Raw genomic sequence first — 18,311 nt, forward strand, 5'->3', positions numbered from 1 at the left:
TATGACACCCCGGGTGTCCACCTGCTTCAGAGGCAAAGGCCACGAACCTCAGAGGGGGGCAGACGAACCTCAGAGGAGGCAGATGGGGGAGGGTCTCCAGCGGTACAGCAGGTGCCTGTGGGGCGAGAGCACTGTCCCCGCCTCCCGTGTGGTCACGCCCACCGGCCCACGGTCAGGCTGCACATTTAGGACGCAAAGCTTTTCTAACCATGTGCTTCAATTTTAAATTAAAGTTTACCTTTTAAATATAATATACACACATTTCAAAGGCACTGAGTCCGTTGGATAGGACAGAAAAGTCCCAAGAGGCACAACCCCTGCCCTCCCCGCAAACCCATCTTCACACGTCCTCTGTCCTCCCCCGTGCCCTCTCCTAGTGGCCTGATCAGCTCGGGTGGCCCCTCCTTCCCCAGCCACTGTGGTTTCCTCTACTCCCAGCAAGCCCCTCCTCTCTTTCTTCCTCCACTAAGCCCCTCCCCTCCCCACCAAGCCCCTCCCCCACCCAGCCCCTCCTCTTTCCTCCCTCCACCAAGCCCCTCCCCTCTCCCATCAAGCCCCTCCCCCACGAAGCCGCTCTCCTCTTTCTCCTTCCAGGAAGCCCTGACCCTCCCCATCTAGCCCCTCCCCCACCCAGCCCCTCCTCTTTCCTCCCTCCAAGACCCTCCACTCCCCATCAAGCCCCTCCTCTTTCCTCCCTCCACCAAGCCCCTCCCCTCCCAATCAAGCCCCTCCCCCACAAAGCCCCTCTCCTCTTTCTCCTTCCAGAAAGCCCTGAGCCTCCCCACCAAGCCCCTCCTCCCTCTCTTCCACCAAGCCCTCTTCCCCTCTCCCCCACCAAGCCCCCCACACACACTTCATAGGAACAACTGTGTGGTGGGAGGTCTTTGCAGACAGGGAGATGGGGTAACAGCCCTCCCTGGGCTCGGACACCCGCACCAGACATTTAGGAGATAGCACCGCCGTGTGCAAGGTGCACGGGGCCAGGAGAAAGTGTGCACTGTGCCAAAACTCCTGAGTACAGAGTGCGCGCTTTTGTTTTTCTTTAAGAGACCAGCCTAAGAAGGACAGTACCCCTCCCCATGACGTTTTTAACACCTTCCTCTTGCTGCCAGAGAAAGGAAAAGAAGGCACAAACATACTGCAGTCTTTTGAGGAAGGAACGGGTCCGCCCCCCAGGGGGTGCTGAAGGGGACTTCCCCAAAAACACTCCTTCTGCAAGGTCCACGAATAGCAGAGTGAACTGTTTGGTTTGCACCAACTCCCCGTGATCCAGGGAAGGGCTGCCAACACAAGGAAAAAATGACAAATTCTGACAGCTTGCAACTTCTCAAATCTGAAAAGAAAACATTTAACTCAGGCATCAGGGGGCAGAGAGGCAGGCTGCCCCCCCCCACCCCGAGTGTCCACAAAGAGCTCCCTGGGTTCTCCCATCACAAGCTACACTGGAGTTCACAGTTACAAAGTCCCGCCACACCCAGAGCCGTCTGCAGCCCCATCCATCTGCCGTGGTCTGCCCAAAAACGCCAGACTTAACTCCCTGCTGGCCCTCCGTGTGCACCCCCCATTTCCCTGTGCAGCACAGAACTTTCCAACGGGCCTCCCACAGCCGGGTCAACATGCCCCACACACTTCTTAAGTCAAAAATAAGCCTCTAAAAGGACAAAAAGGCATTAAGTAAAGACTCTGGAATCAGAATTGTGATGTCAGAGCCATTGTGAACCATTCAGGCATGCTGTCCTCTCTGCCCCCCGAAAAAGCAGAAGCCTGGGGTGCCCCCCTGCAAGGATCGAGGGGCAGGCCCAGCTGCGTGGGGGCAGAGGGGACCCTGTGGGGTTCAGAGCTGCAGGTACAGGGACACAGGGGACCCGCTCTGCACGCCCCCCGACGCCAGCGCCTGGCCCACCAAGACTGCCAGCCGCGGAAAGAATGGGCCAGGGAAGATGCACAGAGAGAAAAGCAGAGGACGGCAATGGTCTGTGAATTCTAACAGGTGCACTGCAGCCGTGGGGCGGGAGCAAAGGGTCTGGGGGAAGAGGGTCCATGAAGCCACAGGAGCACCAGGCACGGGCAGGCTGGGGAGGGCACAGGGCAGCAGCATGGTGGTTGGTGCGGGGGACCCCAGCGAGCTGGGGAGAGAGGCTGGCGGCACAATGGGGGCACGGAGTACAGATTCTGAGCAGCTCAAAACATGCATGCTGGTCCATAAAAGGCGGTAGCATGTCTGGGAAAGTAAATCACAAACAGGGATTAGCTCACAGGCAATGTGAGCGAGGGACAAAGAACTGGCATCTTCTAGAAAGCAGCCAGGGCCACTGTAGACACAGGCGAGTGGCAAGGCGACCGTGGAGAGTCTGGAGCGGTCTGTGGAGGGGACCCCCCCCTTGGGCCCCCCTCGTATGGCAGACGGAGGTGATGAGCAGGCCACCAGGAGCATGTGGAAGTCAAATGTGGCAGCATCAGGGGCGTGTGAGCTGATCCACGGCACGTGGGTGGCTTGGAAGGAGCCACAGGGGTACATCCGGCCTGGGGGTAAGCAGGTCGTAACCTGCACCTGCACGCCTGAGCAGGGCGGGGAAGGGAGTCAGGAGATGCAGAGAGTAGCTGTCACAGCAGGTAGGTGGGATGGTGCCACCCCAAGAGGGGACAGATGAAGAATTCCACATGCACCTGGCACATGTGGCCACAGGGCCAGACGGGGGGGGGGGGGGGGGGGGGTGGCACGGAGCCAGCCAGAGCCAAGGCAGCCCCGACAGGGACGAACGTGGGGGCGGTCCCCGTCTCAGGAACAACGAGCCCGCTCCAATGCCACTGGCAGGACAGAACCACGTTCAGGTTGGGCCCACGCTGCGTAAGAGGCACAAACTGAGCCAATTAAATGAGATATGTCTGCTTGAAGAAGATCCTATTCCCGGGAAGAGAAAACACACCACACTTTAGCGTCGTGTAAACAGTTAAGGAACAAAACGCATATTGATTTGTGCCGTTCACGCACGGGTCAACGTGCCAGGAGACGGCTGAACTAGGACAATAATGACCGTGACCGCAGAGAGTATGGTCTCCAGTTACCGCAGCTGCAGAGAAATACACCTGTTTCTAGGATGCAGGATGCAAATGAGCCCAGTACTCCAGTTCAAGGCGGAGACGCTCCCTCCAGAAGGCCCCCCAGGCTGCTGAAGCTGGTTCTCGGAACCGCTCGTGAAAGATGCCTGTGTTCCGATTCCGTGATGAAAGGGACCATGGCCAGAGCTATAGCTTCCATGGGGCAGTCAAGCTCAGGCCCGGGGTGTCTCTGTGGGCCCCCCGGTTTTGCGGGCTGCTTCTGATGGCTACACGTGGAAAGTTCTATCTTCCACTCCCATTCTCCCAGACGGAGAGCAGGCGTGAGGACAGAGTTTCGCAAACCGGTGAATCCGGTCACTGACGCTTAGAGAGAAGGAAATCTTCGAGGAGCACTCCTTCTTGGTTTTGTCCACAGTCGAGGGCCACGCGCCCCCAGCAGCCTGTCAAACCATTACTGCTGCCATTCATCCCGCTCCCCCACGTCCCACAGATGCAGGGGACACAGGACACTGGCTAATCTGTCACGCAGGCCTCCGTTCGAGGGGTCTCTGTGAAGGATAAGACACTCAGGCCAAGTGTGACAAGGCAGGAAGGGCCGTGCTCCCAGGAACCTTCCAGAATGTCCACATTTAAACGGCTGTGGCTCTGCACCTCCCCTCTCGTGGAGCTGACTTCAGAGGCTGAGCCAAGCCCTTTGAGGAAAACCAGTGACCGAGGCAAGAGCAGGGACCTCGCCACACACTGATGCCAGCGATTCCGGGATTCATCAAAAATCCAGTCGTCCCCACAGGCCCAGAGCCCCGCCACCAACAGAGTCCCGGAGACATGCCTCCAGCCCTGCTGGCACTTCCAAAGGCAGCCTGAGAAACTAGCACTGCCCAGAACTCCAGGCTCACACTGGAGAGGAAGGACCTGAGCAAAGCCCTGGGGGGGGGGGGGGGGGGGGGACAGACATCCCACGGGCATCATCCCTGGGACAGAAGCAGACACCGCGGGACCAGGCCTGGAGCCTCCCTCTGTTTCGGATAAGGAGCAGAGGGTGCGGGCTGGGGGGTGGTGAGGCCCCAGCTCCACAGCCAATCCAGGAAGAACACACGGACGGCAAAAACCTGACACCCCTGACGCAGTGGCCAGTGACAGTCCCCGCTTGCGGGTCCGATGAGGGGGGCACCCGAAGGACCACACCGGGACACTCGCAAGCAGGGGAACTGGCAGGTGTAAGTTCATGGTTACAACGTCTCCCTTACACCAGTGGACACCTGGCAACACCAAGGACAGGCATGACAGTGGTTTCTGAGGACATCTTGGGCTCTGGGCCTCGTGGCAACTCCTGCACCAACCACGGCCGTAACACAGGCATCACTAGCACGTGAGGCTGGCAGAGGCAGGAGCCGAGGGCTGAGCTGCCGCGGCCCAGCCTGAACCTTCAGGGAGAGGAGCCACGTGCCCATTACCAAGCTCGGCATCTGACGGGGGTGGGGGCGGAGGCTAAAGGCTCCCAGCTTGGCAGCCACGTGACAGCCACAGAAAGCAGGCCCTGCGGCAGCCCGTGACCCCTCACCCCTCCTGAAGGGGGCCTCCACTCATGGAGGTACAGTCCTATACTTTATCTCCAGCAAGGCGTGTCCAGAAAGGGGAGCGGCGAGCCGGCCCTGGGCAGCACACCGTGGAAGGGACAAAGGGGTCTGAGCACAGAGGCCTGGCTCCCGAGACAGGTGGCAGGTGGCTCTGGCGAGACTGGCGGGGGGACCCTGCACAAGGTGTCTGCCCCACAGCCCCTGCACGTGTTCAGCTCTGCCATGTCATGGGTCAGTCCCCACGCGGAGGCCTCACTATCCGGAGGTCTGCAGAAAGAGTGCCGATTCAATACTTAACGCTCTGAACTGAGGGCGCCTCTGAGAGCACGTGTGTCTGGTCTGGGCCGATGTGGAAGGGACCACGTTGGACCACACACATCTGGGCCATCAAGTGGGAGGGACTCCTACCCTCCCACTCACCAAAGCCCAGTGGAACCCTGCCTTCGGCACACTTGGGAGATACCGGGGAACCCCCATCCCCTGCCTTTCTAAAAAGGTTCTTTCTCCTACTTCCTTATGCTCCTGCCAGTGAGTCAACCAGCGGCCAAGGGAAAAACCAACTCATGATGCCCAAGCGATGCACAAGGCTCCAGTGAATGAGCACGGCCTCCCAGGGAGCAAAATATTTGGAATCCCAAACTTTGCAGCCATTATACATAGATTGTGGGACTTCCTGAAAACCTAAAGAATCAAGATTACCATAATCAACAGGGAAGAACATAACCCATGCGGACTGGGGGACATATCACTCACCTGTTTGACCCATGAACAAACCATAGCCCCAGAGACTTACTCCAGTGGACAAGAAGCCCCCATGGGGATCACAGCCTGGGTCACTGCCCCCGAGTGCCCCTGAGCTCAAGGCCTTGCCTGAGGGGCCACACTGCCCAACGGCCAGGAAGACACTGACCTAAGTCCATCCAGCCTTCTAGGTCCCAACTCGTGGTTCTGCTTCCCTGCCTGAGACCTGTGGCCTGTGGCTCAGCTGGGTTTCTGGAAGATGGCTCTCTCCTTGGCGACGACAGTACGGTGGGGTTCACTGAGGAGGTCACAGAGGGAACCCACCGTGCCTGCCCTCCCCAGGTCAGCAAGCAGCTGGACCTTGTTCTAAACCACAGTACCCCCTTGTCGGTCAGGAAAGCCAGCAAGCCCTGGGCACGTTGCACGCGCGCGCGCATGCACACACACACACACACACACACACACACACACACACACACACACGAGGTAAGCAGGGACCCACGCTGCCTGGGAGAGCCGCATCTCGGCTCCTGGGAGACAGAACTGTCCCCCCCCCCCTTATCTCCAGGGGCAGCTGGGAGTTTATGGCCCCTCTAGGCGCAGCAGCAACGGCGCTATGGATCTGGAATAAGAAGGGGCTTTGTTATTGCTGGTGGAATGCCCTCCTGCCTTTCAAAGCTGGCTATCGAAAAAACCGAATACGGATACATTTCCCCTACCCTGATCTACTGAGAGAGAACGCTTATCTACCTCTCAGCAAACTGCCAATTACTGCGGCTAGAAATGCCATAATCGGTGATAGCTAAGACTTCTGGTATAGTCTCTGAGCCAAAGAATTCAATCCCATAAGTAGCCGGCTCTGGGCCCCTTCAAGAAACGGTGCCAACAGGAGCGGGGCTCAATTCTTCTCTGTCAGGCAGGCGTGGCCGGGCCTGTGATACCGTCACAGACGGAGGCGCACAGTGGCACACACACAACACACACTTGCATGCATGCATCTGCATGTACACATATATGCACATCCAGGCACACACACACATGCACACACATCCAGGCACACACACAGGATGACAGGACAGCCAGCACTGCTGTTCGGATGCACATCATCTGACAGCTCTGAGAGGTGGGGGAACCAGGGGTTCGAAGAGGACGGTGCTGCCGGCCCCCAGGCCAGGTGACCCTCTCCACTCCCAGTGCACTCCAAATCCCCCATACAAAAAGTTTAAAAAGAAAACTCATTTAATCTCTTCCTTGAAAAAAAACACAGGGCCGGACTAGCCTTCCATGTGTGTGTGCATGTGAGGGTACATGTGTCTGTGTGTGAAGAGTATGACTATGACCTGTGTGAATTGTGTGTGTGCATGTGTGTGTGTGTGTGTGTGTGTGTGTGTGTATTCCTGCATGGGTGTGAAGTGTGTGTGCATGTATGTGTGTGCGTTCCTATATGGGTGAGACCTGTGTGTGTTGCATGTGCGTGCATGTATGTTTCTGTATGGGTGTGACCATGTGCATGTGTGCGTGTACATTCTTGTACAGGCGTGACGTGTGTGTGCGTGCACATGTGTGTGCATGTGTGTTCCTCTATGGCTGTGACTGTGTGCATGTGTGCACATGTGTGTGCACATGGCGTTCCTGTATGGCTGTGACCATGTGCGTGCATGTGTGTGTGTGTGTTCCTGTATGGCTGTGACCGTGTGCGTGTGCGTGCATGTGTGTGCGTGTGTGTTCCTGTATGGCTGTGACTGTGTGCGTGTGTGCACATGTGTGTGCACATGGCGTTCCTGTATGGCTGTGATCATGTGCGTGCATGTGTGTGCATGTGTTCCTGTATGGCTGTGACAGTGTGCGTGTGTGTGCATGTGTGTGTGTGTGTTCCTGTATGGCTGTGACAGTGTGCATGTATGTGTGTGTGTTCCTGTATGGGTGTGAACTGTGTGCGTGTGCACACATGTGTGTGCATGTGTTCCTGTATGGGGTGACTTGTGTGTGTGTGTGTGTGTGTGCGTGCATATGTGTGTGTGTGTGTGCCTGTGTGGCAGTAACCGTGTGCGTGTGTGCGCATGCATGTGTGTGTATGTTTCTGTATGGGTGTGACCATGTGCATGTGTGCGTGTGCATTCCTGTACAGGTGTGACGTGTGTGTGTGCGCACGTGTGTGCGTGTGTGTTCCTGTATGGCTGTGACTGTGTGCGTGTATGCATGTGCGTTCCTGTATGGGTGTGAACTGTGTGCATGTGCATGCATGTGTGTGCATGTGTTCCTGTATGGGTGTGACGTGTGTGTGTGTGTGTGCGTGCGCATATGTGTGTGTGTGTTCCTGTATGGCTGTGACCATGTGCGTGTGCGTGCATGTGTGTGCGTGTGTTCCTGTATGGCTGTGACCGTGTGCGTGCATGTGTGTGCGTGTGTGTTCCTGTATGGCTGTGACTGTGTGCGTGTGTGCACATGTGTGTGCACATGGCATTCCTGTATGGCTGTGACCATGTGCGTGCACGTGTGTGTGTGCGTTCCTGTATGGCTGTGACCGTGTGCGTGTGTGCGCATGTGTGTGCGTGTGGTGGGCAGGGTGAAGGGACTTGGCATCCCTGGTCCCCCCACGTAGAACTTCACGAGAAGCCAGCTCAAGTGCGAGCCCGCCCCCAGCACCCAGCCCTGCCCGGAGCCGGCGCCAGTCGGAAATTCCCAGCAACAGCTGCCCAGGAGGAGCCCGGCAGCCACAGAATCCCAAGGCTCTCCAAAAGCCCATCTCCCCTGGGGCCTCCAGCCACGGGGCTGCGGGACCTGGGGGGGGGGGGGCTCTCACTGAGCCAGGGCGGGCCAGCCAGAGTGGGGGTGCCACACGCTCAGGCACCACTGCGGACAGCCAGCATGCCTGCAAAACTTGGAGGTGCAGACACCGTGACCCAGGCAGAAAACCAGGCCTCAGTCCAAGGGTTCCCATGATGGCCCACCGCCATCTCCAGGCCTCCTCACTGCCCCACAGAGGTCCTAACCCCACCCCAGCACCCCAGACTTCCAGTGCTTCTAGGGGTGCTTGGCAACTCAGCCCTCCAAGGAACTCAAACCCCAGCCCAACTCTCCCCGATTCAGGGCCCCCAACTCCCATGACAGCCTGAGAACCCCAACCGATCTAAGAACAACTAACCCTAATGAGCCCCCCAAATCCCCCCCCACCAGGCCTATGCCCTAAACCCTATTCCCACCCCCACAGAGCCCCGAAAAGTGGCATGATGTAATCATGAGAAAGAAGGGGTCGCCCGCTGGGCGGGAGGCCTGTGCCGAGGCCAGGGCCAATTACTTGATTCTCATCTGAAACCAAATTCTTGAGTTTTACTTTCTATAATTAGGAACACAGAGCCCAAGGCTCTAAGGCTTCCTCCGGAGACGAAAAGTATACGTGCTATCGAAGCATCTAGCAGCCCTTTCCCGAGGGTTTCACGCCTGTGGCCACAGGCCAAGGCGTCCGCCTTCTGCACCCGCCTGCCGTGGGGCAAAGGCCAAGGCGGGGTCACGGCCCCCGGGGAAGGAGCTCAACGGGTGCTTACCTTGGCTTCACATTTCTTGTGGCAGGGATACTTGCAGGCTGCAAGACAAAGAGAAAGAAGGTGTGTAAGTGGAGCAGGTTCTGCAGCACCAGGTCTGGCACCCATGAACCCTCTGGACCCTTGGGGATCAGAGCTGCGGGGGGGGGGGGGTCCGTCCCCACCCAGTGGCTCCAAGCTTCGGCCCAGAGCCCAGTGCCCATGGTGTGCAGGCACCCAGCTGTGGGCGGCGCTCCCGAGATCCCGGGAGGAGACCCGTGGTGGATCTGAGTTGTACGAAGCCTCCTCGGTGCCCGGGGGGATGCCAGCTTCTCCCTGTGGATGGGCGGACAGGAAACTAGAAAATCCACAACCTACCCCCCGTCCCCCCCGCCAGAGCCAGACCTGGCGCCTGTCACTTAGTGAGAAAGCTGCCAGCGGAGCGCCACACTCCCCGCGCTTCCGGACGGCCTGGGAACGCACTGTCAGAATCAATCCACGTCTGAATTCCTGCAGGGGAATCCTTCAGCTGGGGCCATTGTGTGAGCAGCAGAGAGACTGTGTCAGTCCGGGGGGCCCCCGACGGTGCAGACTTAGAGCCGGAACCAATGGGGATTTCGCAGGCCCGCCCTCCAGAGGCTGTGGCCAGGCTGATGGCAGGACAGCGCCAGCGGCCCCCACGAGCCTCAGGCACGTGGCCAGTGCCCAGATGCCAGGCAGAAACCGCGGGACAGGGAACCCCATCATGGGGTCCAGGGGGCAGCTGTGAGATGGGGGGCAAGGACCTAATCGACCGCACTGCCCGGAGCCGGGCCAGTGACCTCTCTGGGCCTCCATTTCCTCTCCCAGGGTGACGGCAATGTCCAGGGGACCCATTCAAGAGACCACTTTCAGACTACAAACACAAAGTCAAGGTACACAAGTGTGCGGGGTCCTGAGGGAATAAGGCCTCGGGGGTCAGGAGGCAGGCCCCAAACCCAGCTAGCATGTGGAAGCCCAGAATGTTCCCCCAACACACACACACGCGCGCGCGCACACGCGCGCACGTACACACCCCGTCCCTCTCTGCTCCAGGAGCTGGACTCAGAAACACTGAACTGATGCAGGTCCCTGCAGGACTGACTGAGGATACCTCAAAGTAAGGCGGCCGCTGGCGGATGGTTACTGGATCTCCAGGACCAATGGCCAGGGTAGTTATCTTCGCGGGATCTCTTTTCTGAATGGTTTCTCTCTGCCTCTGAGGTTTGTGAGATTATCCGCAAAGACAAATATTTACTCTCTGTGTCCTAATGGGTGCACACAGCCAACAGGCCATGAGGGATTTCCTCATCAGGATGGGCTCGCCTCCGGAAGGGGCTTCCAGATGAGAAACGCGGAGGGAAACACGGCCAGGGGCTGGAGGGCAGCGGGGGTCCCGAGGCAGAAGACGTTCGGCAGAGGCCCGCGGCCTTTGTGTAAGTGAGAAGTAGCAGAAATGCACGGAGGAACCGCCCTGGCGGGGCGGGTGGCTTGCAGCCTGGGACTGGGACAGGAATCTCATGGTGGTCATACTTCCAGGATGGCCCGAGGGACCCGTGTGCCCCTGCAAAGAGCCTCACGTGGGGGAACTGAGGCCTCGCCAGCCACCGAGGGAGCCGGCTCGGAAGGCCTGGTTAGAGCCACAGGCCTCCCAAACCCCTGTCCCACAGATGCAGGGAGAAATGAGACACGCTGTCGCCACGGGTCGGCACGAACTTCTGGAGGAATCCACCACGCCATGGCAGATAATTATGACCACGGGCCAACTCAACCCGGAGAGGGCTCTGGTCAGCAGCAGGGTGACGGTAGTGTGACACATTCATGGTGAACAGCCAGCCGACTCAGCCAGAAGAGAGCCAAAGGCAAAGCCGCGACATTCACAAAGGTCGACTTTACAGCAACGTGGTACAAACCACACAAGTGCTAAGGTGGTGACCCAAGAAGTGGGCCGTTGCTTCTAGAACGGACGCTGGTGACCCCCATAGTTTTATGGATGGCCCCTCGGGTTGTCCTCAGAGTAGCGATTTGGTGGTCAATCTGAGGCCCCACCACGTCCCCCCCATCCCAGTGCTTCACGGACACCTCCACCTGCCATCTTGGGCCCGTGCCGCTGTCTCTGCCTAGAGCTCCCCACATACCCTTCCGTGTCCCACTGACTCGTTTCTTTCTCCAACACTGAAAGCGGCAGCCGCCTTCTCCACCTGGAAGCCCTCCATCACTCCTCCTAGGCCAGGCTAAGTGCCTCAGTGTGTTTCAGAAGCCCCAGCCTGCCTTCCTCTCCCACTCCCCACTGCTCAGCACTTCACAGTGATCTCTGCCCCCGTCTGCCTCCTCCGGACCGAGCTCACCCAGGATGGTGTCCTAGGTTGTACACCGCCAACCTCCCGCAAGAGCATCGTGAACACAAGCAAGGGCGGCTCGTGCCGACCGAACGACCACCGCGCACAAGGTCGCCGCAATAACACCTTCCACGGCACAGGCTTGCTGGACTTTCACACGTTTCCTCTGACCGCCAGCCTCGCCCTAACCTCGTACCCTTCTCAGAAGCCAACACGGCCACTCACGCCCTGCTGCTGTTTGCTTCCGGCTTTCCTGCTGTATAATCGACAAAATTGTATATATTTAAAGGGTACATACAGCTTGAATACTTGACACAGGTCTACATTGTGAGGCATTTGCCACAATCACGTTAATTATCACATCCATCGCATGACGTGGGTGTGAACGCTTAAGATCTATTCTCACAGCGGGGAGCCTGGGAGGCTCAGTCGGTTAACTGTCCGACTTCGGCTCAGGTCATGATCCGAGAGCTCACGGGTTCGAGCCCCGCGTCGGGCTCTGTGCCGACAGCTCGGAGCCTGGAGCCTGCTTCGGATGCTGTGTCTCCCTCTCTCTCCCTCAAAACTAAATAAACGTGAAAAAAGAAGAGAGAGAGAGAGCAAGTGGAGATCAATGCCACGGGTCGAGTGGGGGCTGCACTCAGCGCAGCCCTGCTGGAAGAAGGTCAAGGGTCCGCGTGGGGCCTGTGCCTCCCTCGGGCTCTGAGGCCTGGAGGACAGACAGGCATCCAGTCCGCCGCCGTGTCCCTTCACCCCCAGGGTCTGTACGCCGCACACCGGGTTCCCCGTGCAGATACGGGGTCTGCAAAGCGCAGGTGCGAATCCCGGCCCCGCTGCCCAGGGCACCGAGCTGTCCCGGAAGGGCTAACCCCTCCAGAGCCTCGGGGCCCAGGCCGGGCAGCACCCTGCACACGGCACCCCTCACATCCCTCCCGAGCGAGAGACGGCCCTCGACGCTCAGCCTCAGGTTCACCAGCCTCCCCCTGTCACCGGGAACTGGCCGGGCAGACAGGCCGGATGGGACCAGGGGCCCCAGCACAAGGACACCTGCCCAGACACACACACTGCTCGGCCACGCTGCTCTCTCAGTTGACTCGATGGTCCCATCTGCCACCGCATCCCGGGGTCATAACACAGCATCGGGCACAAAGCAGGCACTGACGGCGAATACCAGCGATCGGCCACCTACCCCAAGCTTCACCCATGATCGCTTAGCATACTGTGGACTGGGATGGCTTCAAAGACGGGACTCCCTGCTCTGTGAGCCCCTCACACACAGGACTCCCAACTCAGACTGTGTTACTCTCACACACAGGACTCCCCCCACAGTCTGTGTTGCCCGCCCCCCACAGAACTCCCCCCTCAGACTGTGTTCCCCCCCCACACACACACACAGGACTCCCCTCTCAGACTATGAGCCCCTCACACAAAGGACACCCCTCACAAACAAGACTTCCCCTCAAACTGTGAGCCCCACACACACGGAACTCCCCCTCAGACTGTGTTCCCCCCACATATAGGACTCCCCCCTCAGACTATGTTCCCCCCACAGAGAAGACTCCCCCCTCAGACCGTGAGCCTCCGCACACAGAGCACAGTTTCCTCATCCCGTCATTCTAGCAGGTGCTTAACATGTGTGTTGTTTAGTGAAGGGGCAAAGCCATCATCAAATCCTCCCGACAAAACCGCCTCCCTCCGCTTCCCTCTGGCCTCCTTGTTGCTCCCTCTCTCAGCCCTCATCTCCTCAGGCTCCTCCCTAGAGTGCTCCACTCCACAGCTGTCCTTCATTCTGTCACTTTTCCACCCGATCTGTCCTCCCCTATCCAGTTTGAGATCCACGCAAAGCCTTTCCGGCAGGATCAGTGCCGCGTGGCCGGGCTCTGTGTCCTCCCGGATCTGTCTTCCCCTCGGGGCGAAATCCCCAAGCTCACATCTGTCAGACCCACTCAGAACCACAACACTGAGGGCACCCGCACCTGTACCCTCCACTGGCTTATCTCACATGTGACCAGACTGGGTGTGTGAGAGCATTACCCGTGGAAACTGAACCCCTCAAGCCACCTGAGGGGACCTGGAGGAGCCACGGGAACAGGTTACCACACACCCTAACTGTGGCTGGCGCACGTGCTCAGAGCAGCTTGAGGCGAGCCACAACCAGACATGTAGCCCCACCAACACCCTCATTTCCATCTCTGCATGTCCCTGGAAAGTTCCAGAAATAGGGATAAAATAGCCCCAATGTGCAAGCATAACCGCTTCTTAAAAATGAAGCTTTTTCGGAGCACACGATGGCCCAGTGGGTTGAGTGTCCGACCCTTGATTTCGGCTCAGGTCATGATCTCATGGTTCGTGAGTTCGAGCCCCACATCGGGCCCTGCACTGACAGCATAGAGTCTGCTTGAGATTCTCTCTCTCCCCCTTTCCCTCTACCCTTCCCTGGCTCGCTCACTCGCTCTCTCTCTCTCTTTCTCAAAATCAATAAGCTTTTTTAAAAACTAAACTTTTTCTTCTAACCTAGTCACATAGGAAATATATGGTAAATCAAGAGGTTAAAATGTGAAAACAAGGCATTTGAAAGTCAAGAAGGAGCCAGAAAAGGAACAGCAAAAACATGAGCCTGAGTCACAGAATATACCCCAACCCTTCTCCACCATCACCGTCAGCATCATCTCCATTGTCCCATCATCACCATCACGATCACCATGGTCACCAACACCATCACCAACGTCACCACCATCACCATCACTAACACTTTTGGACACTTTCCTGAGCCGGTCGGTCAACGAGCTCTGTGTTCCACGTGTACTTATATGCTACCCAGGGTCACTCAAAAGGAAAATTCAAGCACAGACAGGCAGAGCGGGAAATCTCCACCATCCATGCTCCCCTCCAGCACACCCACTGCTTCTCCAGAAATGAACCAAAGAAAGGGCCTCCCACCACAACCTCACGAAGCTCGCATGCGTGGCTGCTCAGATAACACGTGACAGGCAGGCCTTACCGTCCACGGGCGCCACGCACACAGGGGCTCGACACGCAAACTCACGTGATGGGTATCGATCACAGGACACAAAACAACTCACGGTCTCTTTTCTGTCTCTAGTTTACTGAGAAAAGGAAGAGACCATAGAGACAAACTATGTTTTGTCAGGTGCACCAAACAGAACCACGAAAGGGCCACGATTTCCCCTGAGCAGCCAGTCACTCACCCTGCTGGGCCCCGTCTATACCGGCAATGACCCTGCCGAGCTCCAGACTCCAGCTCTGGGAGCAGCATGCCCACATCCTGCCCCCTTGCGTCCACAGGTGTGTCCATGGGGCAGGGGAAAGGCCCGGTCCTCAGAATGCTGAAAATACCCCAACTCTCCTGATTTACCCCTATGAGATCGGTCTTTCCACGGGCCTTTATCCCCTGACAATGTCACGGCCACATCGGGAGCCATCAGAGTGATCCCTGAACAAAAGAGTATCAAAGCCTGCCATGCAAGACCTCTCTTGGCCTGGGGTGCAGCTCACAGGGAACCAGTTGAAGGGGGTCCCCCAGACCCTGTCACACAGGCCACCTCCAAGGAGAAAGGAGAGGGCCACACACTAGTAAAGAAGAGGCCTCAAGGTGCAGACTCTGAAACAGAGATTCTAGGGAGTCGGGCAGGGGGGCACTGCTGGCAGCCGTGAGACTGATGTCTCCGGGAGCACCATCGGCAAGCGCTGTGAGGAAGGGTCACCTCGTCACCCCGCGGAAAAAAGTCTGACCATCCTCCCCCCCCTGTGATGCGGACCCACGACCCCCAGCCCAGACTCCAGGGCTCAAGGGAGCCATTACACACCGTTGTCACAGACTGATTAACATGCAAGCAGGAGAAACACGTCGCAAACATGTCAACCGCCCGGTGCTTAAGCATCAGACAGCGAAGCTGGTGGCGTTGTCTCCCAATGGCAGTGGCGCCTGACAGCGGGCTGAAGCGCCCCACACAGCAAGCCCTGACCCCGAGGTGCAGAACGTTCATTTGCAAACTCTTAGGGGGTCAGAGCACACGACTCAATGACAAGCATCACGGACACCACGGGCCGGACAGAGGGCAGTCACGCCCGCGCGGTCACTGCTGTCCCCAACCCGACACCAGTAACTCTCTGCTCCTTCTGGACGAGCTTCCTCCCGGCACAAATCTGTGTAAATACGGCGGGTCCCTGCCCAGCACAGCTGGGGGATAAACACAGGCCAGGAAGGGGAATTCTGCGATTTAACTTCTGGAAACTCCCAAAAGAAGGTTTTCATTTTGGTTTTCTGTTTGTTTGTTTGCTATGTTTCGGTTTCACAGCAAGAGAATGAGAAACACAGACTCACCTCGGCATGAAATTCCTTGGCTGTCAATAACCTGCTTGCAAACCCCGCACACCTTGGGTTTTTTGAAGGCTGTGCTCTTAAAGCTGTGCAGGCTCGGTAACTCTTCTGGCTGAAAATGCAGAAGGAGAAGCCGTCAGCTCTACAATTCCTAGGGCGTTTGCTCGCTCTTTTCCCTTCCAGGAAACAAGGCGTCCAGGCGGAGTTTGGGAAGAGCTAAAAGAGGAACTTGACCCGTTACACAGAGAAGAAGGAGAAGCCGGTGCTGGGATTCCCCGGGGGAGCCTCGGATACCCCGTCAGCATTCTCGACGCCAGAGCCCCCACGGAAGCGCACCCCCACCCTGCCCACAAATCCCCCTGTAAATGGGTGATGGGAGTTGGGAGCCCGCACTCATCAGTGCTGTTCATGTGATCGTGTGTTAGCTCCCACGCTGTGGGCGCACAACCACCTAGTTCCCGGACAAAGTACCCCAGAGGCATTCCCAGACCTCATCGCTTGCTTGCTCCTCTGGAAGAAGTGCTCGGCCAACAGCACCACTGTGTTCAGGGGAAGCCAAGTGACTGATAATCCCGGCCCCTTGGCTTCTCCGAGGGAATGTGCACGTCTGTGGAAGGAGAAGCGGTCACGGACGACCAGCGTTTCAGATTCATGGTTCCTCCCTAAACCTGGCACAGCATGGAATCCGCTACGCACACCGGTCCTGAGAGTAAACGAACCACTTACCTACCCAACCCGCGTTGGGAGGGTCAAGGCTCACGGCCGCATCTGATAATCTTACAAAACTTCAACCTGCCTTAGAAACCAAACACCAGTCCTCCTATCCAATTGGTGATATGTGGCGCTGCGTCCCCCACCCCCACCCAGTAACTGACACCCACGTGGAGGCCCCACACCACCACCAGGTAAAGACTCGACTCCCTGGGAGATGAAATGTTACCAAGAATGTAACTCCAATGATACAAATACAGTTTCTTATAAATGTTTTTAGATCTACACCAGTTCTGTGACCCAGCAATGTCACTCCTGCAGACGCTAAGGCAGAAATAAGTGCATATGCCCACAAGTCTTGTGCAAGAATGGTCAGCGCTGCCTTACTTAATAGTGCCCCAGGGACGCCTGGGCGGTGCAGTCGGGTAACCATCAGACTTTGGCTCAGGTCATGACCTCACGGTTTGTGGGTTCGAGCCCTGCGTTGGACTCTGTGCTGACAGCTCAAAGCCTGGAACCTGCTTCCGATTCTGTGTCTCCCTCTCTCTCTGCCCCTGCCCTGCTCGTGTTCTCTCTCTCTCTCTCTCTCTCTCTCTCTCTCTCAAAAATAAATAAACATTAAAATAAAAGTCAGGGGCGCCTGGGTGGCTCAGTTGGTTGAGCATCCCACTTCGGCTCAGGGCATGATCTCACAGTCTATGAGTTTGAGCCCCAGGTCGGGCTCTGTGCTGACAGCTCAGAGCCTGGATCCTGCTTCAGATTCTGTGTCTCCCTTTCTCTCTGCCCCTCCTCTGTTCACACTCTGTCTGTCTGTCTCTCTCTCTCTCTCTCTCTCTCTCTCTCTCAAAAATAAACATTAAAAATAAAAAAAAAAGAGTGCCCCAAAGAGGAAATAACCCAAATGTCCATCAGAAGGAGACTGGACAGAGAAAGCCTGATATATTCCTACCATGGAACACTGTCTCAGGTACACGCAACAGCTTGCTACTAATACACATGACGTCACGCATCCCGGGTGGGCATCGAAAGCATGACTGTGCTAAACAAAAACACTCCGACACAAAAGCACACAGTGATGCCTATTTATAGGAGGTTCACGAACAGGCGAACCAATCTATCTAGTTCCTCAGAGGCAGGGAAAAAGTGGCCCGAGTTCTGTGACTGTCCCAGATTCCTGCACCGAGCAAGGTCCCAGGATGCAGGGAAGAAGGGGGCCAGGGTACCTACTACCGGGATGGAAGAGACGGTGCTAAGCGTCCACAGAACAAAGCAGAAAGGGCTCACTCGCCCGAACACCACAAGACAGAGCTGCATGGAAGGCCTAAGATGTGCAGAGGGCCCTCTGAACCGTCAAGCCGGGTACTGACGAGCACGCGCGTGCGGATTGTACGCACTGCCCGAAACAAGGCACAGAAAGAAGAGACCCCCTAAGTAAAGAGATAGATGAACAGAGCATCAGTGAGCGGGCGGAAAGTGCGAGCAGCCTAATACAGGTGTCACTGGGGCCTCTGTAAAGGAAGGAGGGGAATAGTTGAGAAAATAATGGCTAAAACTTCTCCAAAATCTGAGCAGAACTCTAAACCCATAGACTGAAGAACAAATCCCAAGTACAAGAAGTGTGTCAGTGGGGTTGCCGACTTTGGCTCGGGTCATGATCTCACGATTCGTGAGTTCGAGCCCCACGTCGGGCTCTGTACTGACAGCTCAGAGCCTGGAGCCTGGTTCAAAGTCTATGTCTCCCCCTCTCTCTGCCCCTCCCCTGCTCTCTCTCTCTCTCTCTCTCTCTCTCAAAAATAAACATCAAACACTAAAAAAGGAAGTGTGCCAGAAATGACACACAATAATCACACTGCTTGAACCCAGTGATACACAGAAAATTGTGCCCCCAGAGGGAAGGAAAAGGCATGTTAGGACAGGGGACAATCATTAGCAAAACAGCAGATTTCTCTCAGAAAATAAAGCAAGTAAGAAAACAGAAGAGAGATACAAAGTGCCGAGAGAA

The 18,311-nt window shown here is 57.0% G+C and overlaps 1 protein-coding gene across 1 annotated transcript in view; it reads right to left on the minus strand.

Moving 5' to 3' along the window:
• Positions 1 to 18,311, minus strand: part of TNS3 (tensin 3) — a 216,389-nt gene that overhangs the window by 154,643 nt on the left and 43,435 nt on the right. The window contains exons 3-4 of the mRNA XM_047836463.1: positions 15,602 to 15,710; positions 8,924 to 8,961 (exon numbers count right to left, since the gene is read on the minus strand). Of these exons, the coding sequence (XP_047692419.1) occupies positions 8,924 to 8,961; positions 15,602 to 15,710 (147 nt within the window). The remainder of the gene's footprint in view (positions 1 to 8,923; positions 8,962 to 15,601; positions 15,711 to 18,311) is intronic.

This window comes from Prionailurus viverrinus, chromosome A2 (assembly GCF_022837055.1).
Source record: "Prionailurus viverrinus isolate Anna chromosome A2, UM_Priviv_1.0, whole genome shotgun sequence".
NCBI classification, from domain to species: domain Eukaryota; kingdom Metazoa; phylum Chordata; class Mammalia; order Carnivora; family Felidae; genus Prionailurus; species Prionailurus viverrinus.